The following is a 17,266-nucleotide window of genomic DNA, read 5'->3' on the forward strand; positions in this document are numbered from 1 at the left end:
CTGACTAAATCATAATTTTGTTCAAATTGTTTGGAAAATTGCCTCAGTTCACTGTCTTATATTTCTAATGCAACGCAACACGGTGTCACAAGAAGCACCTGTTGAATTGATGCAGCAGTTAAAATATTTTCACATTATTATGACGAACTTAAAACATTTCAACCAGGAACTTGTAACATCAAACTTTTCATGTTATAACAAGGTAAGTTATTCCAGAGAGCACACGTAATGCGATGGACCAAGACAGTTCTTTTAAGTTGCTCATTATAGTTTGGAAAAGATGAACTTAAGTATTCATTACAACATGTAATCTACTTAGTTACTTTCAAAGTTATAATTGAGTACTGAGTACTAGTTGAATTAATATTTGAAGCTGTCACCTGCATTTTAGTCTTCAATAAGGTGATCTGATCACAAACCAGGATATATGGACAAAACTAAAAAGTAACGTTAACACTGTAGCAGACAGGTTTGGAGGAAGGATGTCGATGATTAGTCAATTAATAGGCAAGAAGAATTTAGCCAATTAAAACTGTATCCACGGATATTTAATCAGCGGTCTAGAAATAACAGCAATTGCACCTCATTTGACTTTGTTTTGTCTGGTGGAGCCATTTGTTGAATAGAAAAACTATAAAGGAAACTGAAAATGAGAAAAAAAAAAAGCTTAAAAAACATGTTTTGCGTCTCATAAATTATTAATTTTTAATCGGTTAAGGAAAACCAAAAATTTTCAACCCTAGTTTGGAGAAGTGAGTGACCACTGAGCAGAACAGAGAGGAATCTGTGAGAAATTTAGACTGAAAATTTGGAGAAACAGAAACCTCTGATTGAATCTCTGCTATCACCGATGTATTAAGCATCACCAGTTAAAAAGTAACTAATACTCCGAGTAGTTTCTTAAATAAACACTTTGAACTTTTCCTTAAGTATTTCTCTAACATCAGTACTTTTACTTGTAATTGAGAAATATTTCAGTAATGTAACAGTAATTGTAACTGATTATAATCCAGATTTGTTCTGTCTCCTTCCATGAGAGGTCGCTGTAAGCTCAAAGACACAGTTAACTTTCACACATGAGGAGGTGTTTGCATTTGAGCAGACGGAAGACAGAAAGCATCAACAGTGACAGAGAGGAGGATGCTGTGTCAGTGGAGGCTGCAGCTCTCTCTCTCTGGAAACAGCAGCTCAACAGCCGACTGAACGCCATTTCTCAACTTGTAGCTTTAACACCGACACTTGATTTAGCGGTGATCTAAAGGATGAATCCAAGTTAGGTGCTCTTTTTTTTTTTTATTTCTGCTAAATTTAAGCGCATTGTCAGGTCTCTTCTGACGGAGTTTGAGCTCCTGAGAAGGTAGGTGCATCAATATTTTATGTTAACCGTTTTCTGCAAGCTGTTGACTTCTGTTTCTTATGATATTATTGACAGTTTGCTGATATGTCAGACCTGTAAGAGGCTTTAAAAAGACTCAATTTATTCTGCAGCTAAATAGGTCAGCATTAAAGTATGAGTTGAATTTATTTGAATCGTGTAGAAAAAGCACGTTTTGCTCCTAAAGCCAGACTGTCGTGTTTGTGATATTTAATTATGAATATCCAATATATTGACATTAATTAGTGATGTGCAGTTTTGACGTGTCTTAAAGCGAGCACACTTACAAAACTGCACACAGTCCTCACTTGGTTTGGTCAGCTGTCTTTGCTCACTGTAACATTTAGTTTATTATAATGATTAATTATAAATATACATGCAAAAGATAATGTGATTTCACAGATGTAATATCTTGAATTTTTTTTTAAAGTAGGGCCTGACTGATACAGGATTTTTAAGGGTTTAAGATATTAAATGATATTAGGGAGTAAAAAATTGCAATGATCTCTCAGATGTGGTTATCAACACTTATGACGAAAATATGTAAATGGGGGAAGGACATTTTAGAGTTTAGCAATAAACTGTATTGCCAAAAATTGGCATCATATCACTGGAACAGCACACTTTCACTGTTCTTTTTTTTAATAATAAAAGAAAAATAAATGAAATGGAAAATGATGAAAAACAATCTGTTTTATGTTCTGTCAAAAGGTGCATATCAGACAACACATATGCCAGTACCCATACAGATTGATATAAATGTGATTGGCCAATATTGGTCAGCTGATATATATCGGTCGGGCTCTAATTGACATTAATATCCCAACTGTGATGAGCAGTTTTTTCTGGTTCATAAAGCTAGCACGCTTAAAAAAAAAAAAGCTGCACACAGTCCTCTCCGAGTGTAACATTTAGTCTATAAAAATGATTAAACATATAATTACAATGCGGATGCAAAAGGTGATCTAATTTCACAGAAGCAATTTGTTGAACAATGGTTATTATTTTAAGATCTTGCTGTTGTGTCCAGTTTAGGAGGCGGTCACTGATAAAGACCAGATCTGAACCCTGCAGCACTGAAACTCGATCGATCTCCTGCTTTTGCTCTCACATACACATACACACACATGCACATGCAGGAGTAGACTCCATACTGCATACGTGTCAGATTTTGGCATATTCTGTGTTCTGGTACTGGCTCCTCACACCAACATAGAAAGTATCATCATTAAAATCATTATTCCAATACTTGAGATCAAAAGATGATCCTGTCTCATCAGAGACACTCTGCTTGGCACTGATAAGGTTTGATAATCTCTTCAGGATCAGGAGCAGGCTGAATAACCAAAATAACCAAAGAAATAATGAGGAGTCACATGGCTACACTGGGTTTTCATTTTTGCCTCTCAAATGTCTGTTTACTGTCCATGTTTGCCCGCAGTTGCTGTGCAGATGGAGCTGAGCAGGAGGAAAGTGCCTCTGTATGTGAGTATGTGCTCCAGTTCGCAGTCAAATTTGAAACCAGCTTCTCCAATTAATCTGTAAGAGTTAGTTATCTGTCTGGAAAATCTCTGCAGATTGAGTTTGGAATGCAGCGAGAGATCAGCAACCTCATTTATAAAAACTGAGGCAGATAGTTTGTGCTCATGATCAAAACATTATGTTGAATAAACGTTTCAAATGTCGTATCTGAAAGGATACAACTGTTTTCTGTTTTCATGCGTCTATACAATACATGTACAGTTCACTGAAGTTATCGTATGTCTTGAAAAAAGACTTAGATTTGGCAGCAGGGTCAAAGAGGGTACCTTGATGACAGGAGAGAGATGATTTCAACTTTGATCAAACACTAACTTTATTGGTCTTTGAATTAAACATTTGTAAATTTTTCCGTTGGATTATTTGAGCACTGAATCACAGTTTCGTACAGAGAAAATAATCGTATCCATCAGCACAGCAGTGACAAAAGCAGCCTGTCATTGGTGTGTATAACTAGCAAATCAGTAACTCTGTGATTCATTCATAGTGATTTTTTTCTATTTGAATTTCACTCAGAGTTGGAAAGGAGCATGTGTTTGCTATCAGTTTGATTTGTGATGTCTGTGGTCATGTTAAACCTTTGAAAGGATCTGTTGTCTGTGAGGTTAAGCTGTGGTCAAACAGGGTGGGACTGCAGTCAAATATTGTTTCACTGGTTTCAGTTTGGGATCTTAACAATGGACACATACAGTAATGAGAATAAATGCTTCTCTGCAGATCAAAAGGGAGGATACATCGCTTTCAATCTATTCAATCAATTGAATCCTTTCTAATTGACATGTTTTTAACGCTGTTTTTTTTTTCACTTAAAGGTATTTAAAGGTTACCAATCCTTTAATGTGGCGTCTTGCCCTTTTCATGTAATGTTGATCTGCTCCTCAGATAGTGCACTGTGCTTGTTTTCTGTAAACAAGTGAATGATTACATTTATGGCTCTGTAAAACTGTGAAGCTAAATACACACATTTCACATGCTGACTGCAAAGTTGATTATCGTTTGGATTTCTTCTGATACCGGCGCTAAAACGAAATAAAACATTTATTGCGTGTTCCAGTGTTGCAATCCTTTTGAGAGGAATACAGCTGCACTTTAGAACATTTAGCTTCAGGCATCTTAGCCGTGTTTAGCAAACGGTAGGCTACCTGCTGCCATAAGAGCAAGTGTAATGCTAATTAGCAAAGACGCATGCGGTGATGCTTCTGTTGCCATCCATTTTGTGATTCAGTCCAGTAGATACTGGTTGCATAGGAACCTATGCAGTATTGAGATACTCAAAAATAATGATGCTAATATGTGGATGTTTAGCAGGCAGTGCTCACCATGTGACTCATCTTAGCTTGTTTAGCATGCTAACATTTGCTAACTGGCACTAAACATAAAGTGCAGTTACGGTTAATGGGGATGTCATTCGTTTTGCAGGCATTTGGTCAAAAACCAAAGTATAGACACATTAAAATACATTTTAAAATACATCAGTTATCATGATTAATTCATGGGGTGACATGAATGCCTGCTTTCATAGCAACCTGTTTCTGACTGATAGATATTTTTATTGTCATCTCAATATGAACATATGTGACAAACACATCCAAAAAGACTGAAGAAAAATCATTTTATTTACATTCACCATGCATTCACACACATCAGATAGACCCCTGGATACATGGGCCATGTGCATTTGTTGATTTAATCATGTTTATTCCATTCTTTATTGAGTGGGCATTGGCTATTCAGTGTTCTTCGTCATATCATACAGGTCTCTGTCCCGTACAGCACACATGAAAACCTGCAGCTGGTGACAGAGGAACAATTGGGTTTGGTTCGATTCATTCGGATACATTATCTGGGAACTGTGAATGTCTGTACAAAATGTTGTGCCAATCTAGCAGATTTTGAGATATTTTACTAGATAATTGGAAACTTTGACCTGCTACTGGTGCTAGACAAAAAAACAGAGGATCCCCAGACTCATTAGGATTTGTCCTCTGTGCACCATGTATATCAGTGCCAAAATATATGGCAGCCCCCCTTTTAGCTGTAAAGACATTTCATTAAAAAACAAAAATGTTAACCTCACTAGAAGGAAAGTCAGGAGATCATAAAAATTAGTACAGTAGGTTTCGTACTCTATGTCTGTGCACACATCTATATCAGAAGTTGTAGGCATCTGCACCAAGGTAGAGTTCGAGACAAACAGTAGCTTATTGCCGGAGTGAAACACATCATATCACCATGAGATGTTTTTAGTTTCAAAGTTTGATCCTGTCATTGTTATGTCCAGTATCTCATCTGGTAGCGTCATCAGTGGTCAACATCTGGTCAGTCGCACCGAGGTGAGGAGTCTTAATGAGGACATAAAACTTGTGGTAAACCTGATGTTCTCTCAGTCAAAGAATAGACAACGAGGAATAAAGAAATGGATAAGCGAACCTGAAGGTGGGATTAGGGAAGACGGAGAGACATGGAGGCAGGATTACTCACAGTGTTTCTATCTGAGACTCTGAGAGAAGTAAAGAGAAAAGCCTCTCAGTTTTATAGCGTGAGAAATCAGGTCAGCTCTTGAGGTGATGCAAGGCTAATAGATAGACTCTCCTGAGAAGAAGAGAGAGACTATTAAAAAAAAACCCTCACTCTTACAGTCTTATGCCATCCAACACTAATCTGTGATGTTCATTGCATTGCAAGTTAAGCGTCATAATTTTGTACCTTCTTTCTCTGAACCTGTCTCCTCCACTCCTGCCTCTGTCAGTTGTTTGATATGTTTCCCAGAATAACCCACACAGTGTGTCCTGTGGCTCCATTGCTGTCTGGTCTATTGAGGCCACTGTAGGTGGACAAATTGATGTCTTCTACAATAGATTTCTTCTTGGATGTTGGTGGAAAGCAGCTTTAAAAAGCTGGCTAGTGGCGCTGAAAAATATTATTTATTTGAGGGATTGAAATGAAAAGTAGGTGATTAGTCTTGATATTTAAAATGTGAAAGATCTGCCATCTAACTCAGTTACAGTTGCATTAGAGATCTACAGACTGCAGCAGTATTTATCCACAGTAAATATATTTACAGGCAGTAAGTATATTTGCAATGGTTTAAATCATTTTGTGTTATGTGAAAGGCGTCACTCATAGTTACAAACTCTTTGTGTTGTACCAAACTGCATTTTCTGTTCAATACGAATATTCAATGATTTGTTCCCTTTTCTTTAAGCTTAGCACCACACTAAACTCCTATATCAGCCTACATCTGTGATGGGAAAACATTAGATTTCCACACAGTCAGAGAAAGTAAACGTGCCTGTCCTCTTGCTCATAATTCAGGTATAAAAGCAGCTCAGCGCTGTTAGATGCTGCAGCATGTCACCTGTCCTGCACGCTCTGCAGTGCGCTGTGGTGCCTGGAGTGGCTGATTGTGCATCACCTGTCTGCGCTTCCATCACAGTTAGCATCTGCAGTGTTGATGCATTGCCCTGTGTACAATGACACAGCAGAAAACCCAGACCTGAAACTTATTTACCAACCACTTGTTTCATCTTCTCTCTCCAGCGCATGCTGTCATGAGACTTTGTTTAATAAGTGCACCAGCTAACAAAATCCTCTTATTTATAATTCCTCATTAAAAAAAAGTGCTCGACTTGAGGAATCTCAGTTGATTGAAGGGTCAGCGAATCTTCAACTTTCAAGGAACAGCCCTACTCAGTTCTGCTCTGCACTACAATGCTTTTTAGCCTCTTTCGTTTAATAGTTTTGGTTTTCACAGCCTGCAGTTTTACCATTTGGGTTGAGTCTCACAGTTCTCACCAGCCCAGTGTTTTCAAAGAAAAAAACTAACAATGACCCCATGGTACGCAATCTGCCCTGCACAGGAAATATCAAAATTATGTCAGTTGTTGTGTTCTTTTTCTAAAAAGAAAAATATCATCATTTTATTGCTGGTATAAGGTACTGTATTGGCTCCAGTGTTAAGCAATAACAAATGATACCGAGACCGAGAGAAGTCAGTGACCTAGAATTTGAACAGCTCAACCATGCCTTCTTAAGTGAGGGTTTTTAAACTGAGACTGATATTTTTCTCACCTGCATGTTTTTTAAAGGCTACCAATCAGTGTATATATTATCAGTGTAAGTGTTCTGACCTATTTCACCTTCTTCTGCCTCAGATCAGAAGTCTAAAGTGTTCTGGCCTGTTGGGATCAGGGCAGGTCTTTGCAGTAGACACTAAGACATTCCAGCTTTTATTGAGGGGGGATGTTTTATTGTACCCTCGAGAGGAATGCTGTCAAGGGATTTGGTGTACTTTACAGAAATGTAGAGCACTGCATCAGAATAGAGTCTTACCCTAAAATGAGCCCGTGTCTTTAGGAATAGAAATATTTGTTCCTCTTTATTTTCTCTCTCAACCTCTCTCACCTCTCTTTATCTTTATCTCAGGGCCAGGCGAAGGTATTTGCATTGCTGGAGGGTTTAGACGCGGTGCCAGAGGATGCAGAGGTCTACGTTGTTTTGGAAGGATCCATGCTGGTCCATGTCACCAGGGCTCAGAGTGATGTCATGCTCTGCTTTATAGTGCCTGGTACGAGCGTGTATATGTCTGCATGTGTACTGCATTACTGTGTTATTGTATGTATGATATCATGTCTTTTTGTGCTGTGTTTTACATCAGATTATTTAGAAAACCATGTTCTGACATAAAACCGCTCGTCCTGGCAATCCCAGGTTTTCCACTCCTGTCTGTGATATACTCAGGAACAGTATATCACTATTTGAATCTACACACACACACACACACACACTCAGGCATGTACATATACACACGCACAGTCTGTGGCTAGTGGTCTGGAAAGACACAGAATCTTATCAGCTTCCTCTCAGGAGGGAAACGGCTCCATAAACAATATGTCAGCATTACTGAGCCTCTGTGTAGGATGACACAGACAGCAGGCAGACAGTGCTTGTGCACTCTCTACAATAGCTGGACTATTAAAACCAGATCTCCTTCTCCATCAGAAATAGAAAAAATGCTTTTATTAGCATATGAAAAGGAAATCTGAGAACACTGTCAGCCACACTCAGACATTTCCTCAGGTACTTTGGCTCTGGGCTGAAATGTAGGCCAATTCAGCCTTTTTTAAGGACCATACCGATGGCTTTGTATTTTTAGGTTGTTACGTATAAAAACGTGTATAATTGTAACTATTTTCAGGTAATCAATCATTGTCAGCATTTTGTCTGTTGTATTTTTGTTATATGAGAAGGCAGTTGAAGGCATCATAGAATCGTTATAGAATTAGGATCTAAATGAAACAAAATAAAGGATACAGTCTAATTAATTCTGTATATAATAGCATTTTTCATAAAGAGATATAATGTGTCTGGAGTAAAGTCTTTTGCTGCATTGTGTCACTCTTTAGGACATAACCTGGCTGAGATGGTCTCTGTTCAAGCCTACCTGTGCTCTGAAACCACACCCCTCACCTGGGTGGGCGGAGCTTCACTGGAGTATGTCCAAGATGATGCTCAGGTAGGGGAGACACACAAATATGATCCTATACATGACAGGGTTGTGCATCCCTGTGGTAAAATGGGCTTGTTTGTATTTGTACTGTTTGTATTAAACTTGACTCCTCCTGCTATTCCAGCAGTTGGGAAACAGTGACACACTTAGGAGCTTTGCTTTGGTCTAGAGAATGATATGTTAAAATTTTCCAATCGACCATCATCAGCCCATCTATCAGCGATTGGCAATATCTTTGTCAGCTGCTTCGTCCTTTCCTCTCAAGTTTCAGCTGGGAGATGTGCGCAAGCAGCATATTCACCATGTTACATACACTACGTCCAGTAAACAAAATAAATTCACGTGTCAAGAAATTAATATTCTCACATCTAGTTTCCTTTTTTAACAGGGAAATACATCTGCACACCTTGTGAATTTAAGTTTCTCTCTTTTACCAAACCAAGACCAGCTTAAATGGCTCATTAACTCCTCGTAAAACACACTTCCTTCATCTTCAACAGAAAAACATGTAAAACTCATCCAAATTCTCTCTGTTAGTCTGCCCACTGTCCAAATAATGACCAGCTCTGGTTTGGTCGAACTAAATCCTTAATTCACTGTGTGAAAAGAGTGCAGCTTACAGAGTCCTCTCACTCATCACCCAGCTCAGCACACTCACAGTCCAGGTGAGTGGGTGTGTACTGTGCCGCTGGATGAGAGTGCGATGCAGAGCAGCAGCTATCACTCTGCAGACCATTACATTAGCAAAAAAAAGAGAGACAAATATCACCCCAAAAATATATCAGTCTCTTATTCACTGACAAACTGGCACCTAAACTCTACATTTACCACCAGAAGGACAACTTCACTGCTCACCTTCCACTCTGCTTAACCCCCATTTATGTTTTTGTCTGCCACTCGATCTGTGCCACTCGCTCTCTTGTGCTCCTGAGTTGCACGCAGCTGTGACCAACCAGTGGTCTGCAGTATTTGCTGGCTTACCTTTATCAGTTGGACTAAATGCAAAATACTTGGCAGAGGCCAATATCCCTCCAAACAGGGGCAGAGTCAGTTTTCTTTTGTACAAGTTAGTTCTGTAAGTTTATCCCCCAGATGATGTTTCTCAGCTCACCTGCCTTAACCAATAGTGTTGCGAGAAAAAAATTCTCTCAAATATCTCAGTTCTCAAATGATCAAATTGGCATCCAAGTATCGTGATAGCATCGAATTGGAAGTTAAATGAAGAAAGAATCGCTCACCTCAAGTCATAAAATTCTCTAATTGTGTTGCATTGAATTGAAAAAAATCTCACCTCAGTTGTATAGCAGTAGTTTTCACATTACTGTTTTTTTGCATTGCACGCCAGTTATTACAGATTGTATCTCATTCATGGCTACTTTATTCTCAGGACCTGGCAGAGCACCTGGTAATCCATGGACATTGTCTCACCTCCATGGATCACAAGGAGCTGAGCAGCCTCTTCAACCTGGGCCAGGAGAGCTCTCGCTGGGCTATGGATCGTCGCGTGGCCCTGGCCATGGCCAACCTGGACATCCCCCAAAACTGGAATGTTCTGGGGAGCCACAGCGGAGACGGTGAGAGCAGGATTATGTTATCATGCTGAACGGGCATTCCTGCACAGATAAAGTGATCAAAAGGATATCATATTTAGTTTTTAATATATTAACATTTTATGTGAACATTTTCAAAGTCTAAAATGTTTAAAACAAAGATACTAGATAGATAATAGATAAACTGACAGATAAGTAAGGTTAATGAATGTTTTAATTGGTGTAAAGACCAACACAGTTTTGTCCACAGAGGGATTTACTATATTTTATCATTCACATGTCAGTTAGTGAGCAGTTACAGTCATAAGCTGGTCTCTCAGTATTGTGCTGGAAACTTGGAGTTGGTGCTTGGAGCCAACGAAGGTGAACTGTTCAACTCTGCTTCCCTGCACTCCCCTGCTCCTCGGCCATCATTCCCATTTTCCATGCTCACTGGGCTCAAATCGGAAGTGAACGTGGTCACATGTGAGCTTCTGTTGAATTCATCAAAGCCAATTAACCAGCATGTAATGTGGTTAATAGAGCCTTTCCATCTGGAAGTAGCCTGAGGCAGAACTCAATAAATATGGGGGCAAGTGTGTATGTGTATGTGTGTGCGCTGACTGCCATATTTACTAGATGCCACCATCTGTTTGTACGATCTGAGTGTTTGTGTAGGGCCACCTACATAAATAACAAACTAGATTTAGTGTTAATATAGTTATGGCAGTCTGTTTCATCGCAGCGTCTCCCTCTAAATGTCTGCAGTTAATTTGATAACACTGCTTATGACATCACTGTGTTGCTGATGCTGTATGCCGCTCGATTATCAATCCCTAACTTTCCTTTGGTGATTATCATTTCTTTGCAGTGCATTCAGCATCTTTAGAGGCACTGGAAAGACTTGGGAACATCCTGGAAATTTTATGATCTCTCTGGACCGAGTGCAGCTCTGACAAAATTGCGCATCGTAATTTTGACATACAGCTGGCAAAAGAGTTATATCAAAGCACCCTGGTCTGGCGGGTTTTTGGATGCAGAGTGTTCTTGGAAAAATATATGCAGCCATTTGCAGTAAAATAGCCTCCTGCAGCAAACATCAATTATGAAGAATTTGGGGGTTTTGATGATACTGTTAGAGGTGTTGATTGTATTCAGCTGACCCTCTCTAAATCCTGCCCCTTTTTATTTTGTTCTCCAATAACCGTGCAAACAATTTCTAACTTATTGGAGCACAGAGCAAAAAGGAGCTGGATTTAGGAAGTATCAAATGTCATGTTTGAGGCTATTCACCTTATTTGTCAGATTTGTGTAAGTTGCTTCATGTTGCCTTGAACACTCAGTTGTTGACTGTTAGACCTTTTAACAACAGGGTGGTGTAGCAGCAATCTAACAGCACCATAAATAACATTTATGTTGCAGAAACAGATGTGTTACAATCATTAAAGAAAGTTGATTTTATAAATGGTATAGCAGTTCAAAATGCTCTTGTGACCAGACTTAAATGTTCTGTCTCTTATTTCCTTTGGATTAATTATATTTTAAGCCTAAAAAAATGTTCAGAGGTTAAATTATTCTAAGATTATGGTGAATTTATGCAGCATTTTTAGAAATACAGCAGTACATGTCCAAGCCTACCGGTTGTTAGACTGTGGCTGATTTTTTGCAGGCCAGTTACCTGGATACAGATCACGTTGGGCTGCATTGAGTGGCAGGCACAGAAATAAGAAACTGTCACCACTTTGTTGAAAAGCTTTTATTACCTTAAAGTGGGTCAGTGGAGCAGAGGGTTTCAGAGCTGTGCAAGAGAACAAATCAATCATTGACATTTAGGTTAATTATCATGGGGAGCTGGTTATTGAAACAAGATTCTTGACATGCTAGTTTCCTCTTATTTTTCTCACATTCTGCCACTGGCTTAGTTTTTTCTCGTCTCACTGTTAATCTCACCTCCCTCTTCCATTCAGTAGCTGTCTCTGATCCCACTGCGTACTTTTATCTCTGCAGAGTTCGATCTTTTATCCTATTATATTTCTTCCCTTGTCTCCAGAGCACAGTCTCAGGGAGTCTCCCCTCCACCTGGCCGTGCGATGGGGTCTGTATCGGCTGGCAGAGCTGCTGCTCTGTCAGCCCGGCGGTTTGATGGCTGTCAGTCTGCCAAATGAAGAGGGAGTCACACCGCTGCAGCTGGCACAGAAAGCAGGCAACACTGAGCTCCTGGAGCTGCTCACACAGTAAGATTATCAGCTCCGGCAGGGTGCTTCAGGGAGAGACACTGACAAATGAATCACTGTTTCCCTGTAACATTATGCACTTGGTGCAGATCATTCCCACACACACAGCAAGGGAAAGCTTCTTTAAATGTAGAAACAACCCAGCTTTACCCCACACACCCACCCAGACATCCATCCATTAGCTGTACCCAGCTATCCTTTTTAGAGAGTCACAAGGGGCTGAAGCCAATCCTGGCTGACACTGAGTGAGCGGCGGTATCCTCCCTGGACAGGTCACCTGTCAATCAGTAGGGCTGATACATACATACATTCACCCAAAATTGAAAATTCAGTCATTATGTACTCATCCTCATGCCTAGGCTAAAACATGTTGTAAATTATGTCTTTCAAGTCAGCTTGGCACATTGGCACTTTAGAAGATTTGAATTATACAGATGAGCAGTTGTGTGTTTTTTTTCTGTTTGAAAACTGGTCACCATTCACTTTAACTCCAGCAGTGTTTTGTGGACTAACAAACTAAACCCGACCTTCAGTCGGCATGAGGGCGAGTAGATAGAGAGTGAATTTTCATTTTTGGGTGAATGATCCCTTTAACCTGCATGTCATAGGACTGTGGGAGAAAACCCACTCAGGCACAGGGGGGAACATGCAAGCTCCACACAGAAAGGCCCAGAACCTTGTTGCTGTGAGGCGACGGTGCTAACGACTGCTATTACCCCAGATAATTTACATTCTTTCAATTTCTAAAATACTGTAAATGTACTGGTTGAAGTACATTTTATGAACAGATAAAATGCTAAACACCTGTTGTCAAACTCTGGAATGTTTTGTGCTCAATCTGGACCCATAAATCTTTACAACTTTATAGGCTTGTTTACTTGGCCTGAAAAACTAGAAGACTGAGTGACAAGTGCTTTTAGATATTTGTTTACATAAGCTAACAGCTTTGGAAGTATTTCTAGCCACATTTTTAATGATAAAAACAGTATTTTGTAAGACTATCAACCTTAATGGTATTTTTATTTTTTTGTGATTAAACTGACACACCTGTTGTGCTGCAGCCCACCCAACCCTCTGGCCACGCCTCCAGCTGGTCTGTCCCAGGTCTGGGCAGACCGGTCCCGCCTGTTGAGGTTCTGTCATGACACGGGGAACCTGACTTTGACCGTCCGACAAAACCTGAGGTGGAGCTCAGAGGAGAGCCGGCACGCTGACATCCTACTTCTCAGAGAGCGGCTCAGAGATGAGGACTTCCTCAGAGAGGTCAGTCTGGGTTATCAGTTCTAGCAACCCTGAGATGTCTGTCAGACGTCCAGCTCATGTCTTTATTGAGTCGGTCGGTTTGAGACCCTATCTGTGTGTCTGCACGGCCTGCAAATCAGGTTCAATTTCTGACTACGACCCTTCTGGATCATTGACATGCAGTTAAATATTTGAATGTCTGGCTGTGAGATTTTTGGACGTCTGTTGACTTGCAAGACAGGTGCAGGAAATCAACACGAGATTAATGGAATATTTTGCATTTGTGATCGAATAAGTAAATATGCATGATTATTGACAACATATTTATTGTCGTTATCGGACAGAGAGAGCATGGGGTGGGAATGTTTTATGGGCTAACACCCCTGTGGACATCAATGTTGGACGTTCAGAAGATGTCATAAAGACATAAAACCTTTGATTACAGCCGCTCAGGGAACGACTTTTCAACATACAACAAGACAGTCAAAAGACATCTTTTGGTTGTAATGTATGCTCAGATGAGGTGTTGCCTGGTGCTGGTAAAGGACTGTAAACCCAGGATTATGATAGAAAAACACTGATCACATTTAAAATTAATGCTTGGGTCTTTCTTGAATGGAAATTCTTTACTTGAACATACAGATTAAGTTTGAGACAACGTCAGTCAATCCCTGGTCTATATATTTGAGTTTACTGCATCCTCTTACTTAATTGTTACCTCTCCTCCCACAGATCAAAGCACTAAGGAGGGAGCGTGTGGAGACCATTTTAGAGAAGGAAGAACTGGTGGATGATCCTGCAGAGAACGGTATTATACTACTAATCTGTCTGCTTTGTGGAACTTGAGAGGTTAAACTAAATCATCCAGTCTTAACTCTTCACTTTTATGTTGCAGTGGTCTGCCTTTCTTGTTCTAGTGTTTTAAGAGGCTAGATGCTGTAGCCGGAGTTAGATTGTAATTTTATTAGACATTGACTGCCCTCCTGTGGGGTTTTGAGGTATTACAAGTCTGTTGAAGAAGAAAAAAAAGGTATGGAAAAGGGACTAGGAAACTAAGATCCCTGTGGAGGAATCAGCCTGTTGCAAAGATGATTTTAGTACCAACACTGCAGTAAAAGAAGGCCACATGGTCCTAAAAACCCAAACATTTCAGGCAGTGTTTTAATTTGAATTGTATGAATCACTGCATTAATATAGTGTGCAAAATAGCTTACCAACCACGTTATATGTTTATAAGTAGTGCTGAATATTTTATTGTATTCCACTTCTACCATATTCTGCCAAAATATCCCTATGAATTTTATACACCCGAAAAGAAATCAAGAATTTTTGTTAAGATACACATATATGTATCACCTGAACATAAGAATTGTTGTGGTTTCATTCCCTAAGAATGAGCTGTTTATTTTTTTAAGAAGGCGCGGGTTCTTTTCCATGGAAGCCAAACACTGGCTCTAGATATTTTGCCTTTTATAAGTGGGAACTCTACAAACACTGCAACATTTTTAAATGAATGTATTATAACTGAGCGCCCCTTTCCAGTCACATCAGCTCACATTACTGCATTTTGCCAAACAGATATTGATTTTTATTGTTGTTAACCATGTTTCTTTTGGGTGGTTGTGATCTATAGGCAGTGTTTCTCTCTGATGTCTCGGTGCATTTGGCAGGTGGTTAAAAAGTGCAGCTCTGTTTCCATCTCCTGCTGTGTGCATCACACATCGTCTTCCTTCTCTGGGGAGACAGGTCTGCCTGTGGTGGCCTCGCTCCACGGTTCTGCTCTGCTCGCTGTCGGCTCGGCTCACTGTCTCCCTCTCCCTCTGTCTCTGTCTCCCCCTCTGTCTCTGTCTCCCTCTTGCTGAAGAACAACATCAGAGCCAGCTGGCACCCCTGTATGAGACTTGAGTGAATGTGTTTTATGGTGTCATGCTGAGGCACAGAAAGACCTTTGTCAAAATAAGGTTGTTGTACTTTTACATCATCTCATTTCTCAGCTTTTGTTTTTTTATTTCTCCTCCTCACATGTATTTTTATCTGTGATTTTCTCTCCTTTATGGGTAGCTACCACTTCCCTCTCCCACATTTCCTGCCTTTATATAGTTACACACGACCCCGGGCCTCTTATCAAAACCACCCAAACACTAATTTCTGCGTGTTGCTGTTTTGTTTCTGGTAAGCCATCATACACACCATGTCCTTTGATCTGACTGGGATGCACATGGTAGTTAAATGAAAAGAAAGGAGATCAAGGCCACACGGTAGAGAATCTCCCCAGGTTATGAAAAGAAAAGAAAAACATACATGGTACATATATCGTTAAAAACTGACGAACATCTGTGCCTACTTGAGCCTCTTTTGAAGTTTAATAGCTGCGTCTGAGTATGTTTTCTCTTCTTTCAGCGCTGTATTCTGTTATCAACGGAGGGACTGCTGCTGTAGAAGAAAATGTGAGTATTTAATTCATGTAGATTAATGGATTTTCCCATAATTATTCACATGCACAGAGAGCTATGGACTAAAATATGACAAGAATATATTTTACTTATACTGTAAATCTCCCTGCAATTAGGGCCAGGCATAAGAAGAGAAAAAGAGAGGAGGGTGATTTTTTTTTTTTAATTTTGCATTTTGAGAATAAAGTTGAAATTAAAGCCAGACTGATATATCGGTTGGCTGATATTATCAGCTTGTCACAGCAATATCGGTCTATAATGGTATCGGCATATATGTTGCTTGATGTGTGCAATGTGCAGATTGTTTTTTTTTATTATTATTATTTTTATAGGCAGCATTTTATATGTTACATGTTTTTTCTTAATCAAAGTGTAATATGTAGATATTTTTGTTACACTTGTTTCACTCAATTGTAATTTACAATTATTAAAAATACCACTGACAGTTATATAGTTGTGAGAAGAGACAGTTATAGTTATATAATATCCCGCCTCCATTAAATATCTTTGTCAATAACCACATTCGACCAATCATTGCAATGTTGAGCCTCAAAAATCCAGTATCCGTTGGGCCCTAGTTGAAATGGTGAGAATAAAGTTTAAATGTTGAGAATAAAGTTCAAGTGTGAAATACCATTTCGACTTAATTCTCCACATGGTATTTCAACTATTATTCTTGATATTTCATCCTTATTCTCAACATTTTGACTTTACTCTCAGCATTTTGAGTTTATTCTCAACAATTAAACTTATTTTCTCAAAATACAAAACAACCCTAACACTCCTAGACATCAGCTTTATCTGATGAATATGAATGTTCTTGTTTTTCAACGACAGGTGTTTCTTTAAGAAATCCTGGATATCTCATTTCACATTTTAAAACTCTCAGAGCTCATTCAATCTCCATGAACATCTGCATCAGCCAATGGCAAACTGCGGTCACAGCTAGAACAAGCCACATCAATGCCCCACATTGTTTCACTCTTATTGTCAAGGTGTTGGAGTTGGCACCTTGCACGCGCCACTGAATAGCTGACTTTGTGAGTGTGTATTTCATGTTTCAAGAGGTGTGGCGTTGGCGTGTACGCATGATTTCTGGTCATCCGATAGGACTTGTTTTATGTGCTACAGATGGTTACTTAATTGATCTCTCTCTGTCACACACCTAGGCACTCACCGAACACTTGTGTTTTTGTACTTAGTTATGCTCGTTTTTCAGTTTCTGTGGTTTGCTTGCAGCCTGCAGAGAAAGTCTCGCTGCTGTTTGGTGAAAGGTTCCCTGTTTCTTCACTCAGGATTATGAGGAGCCGCTGATGTTTTGCCTGAATGAGGAGGACGAAGAGGACGATCCGCCGCAGCCTGACTCCGGTAAGGACTGTTATTGA

General features: G+C 39.6%; 1 protein-coding gene across 1 annotated transcript; it reads left to right on the forward strand.

The window, feature by feature from the left end:
- The first annotated feature begins 9,855 nt into the window (after positions 1-9,855).
- On the forward strand, positions 9,856-17,266 carry LOC146320360 (rho guanine nucleotide exchange factor 28). The gene is made up of 6 exons (XM_084729097.1): positions 9,856-9,997; positions 12,003-12,186; positions 13,248-13,449; positions 14,161-14,236; positions 15,829-15,875; positions 17,177-17,266. The coding sequence occupies exons 1-6, from the start codon at positions 9,856-9,858 to the stop codon at positions 17,264-17,266; spliced, it is 741 nt and encodes a 246-aa protein (XP_084585223.1).

Source organism: Lutjanus erythropterus, chromosome 10, assembly GCF_056507025.1.
Source record: "Lutjanus erythropterus isolate fLutEry1 chromosome 10, fLutEry1.hap2, whole genome shotgun sequence".
Taxonomy (NCBI): Eukaryota; Metazoa; Chordata; class Actinopteri; order Lutjaniformes; family Lutjanidae; genus Lutjanus; species Lutjanus erythropterus.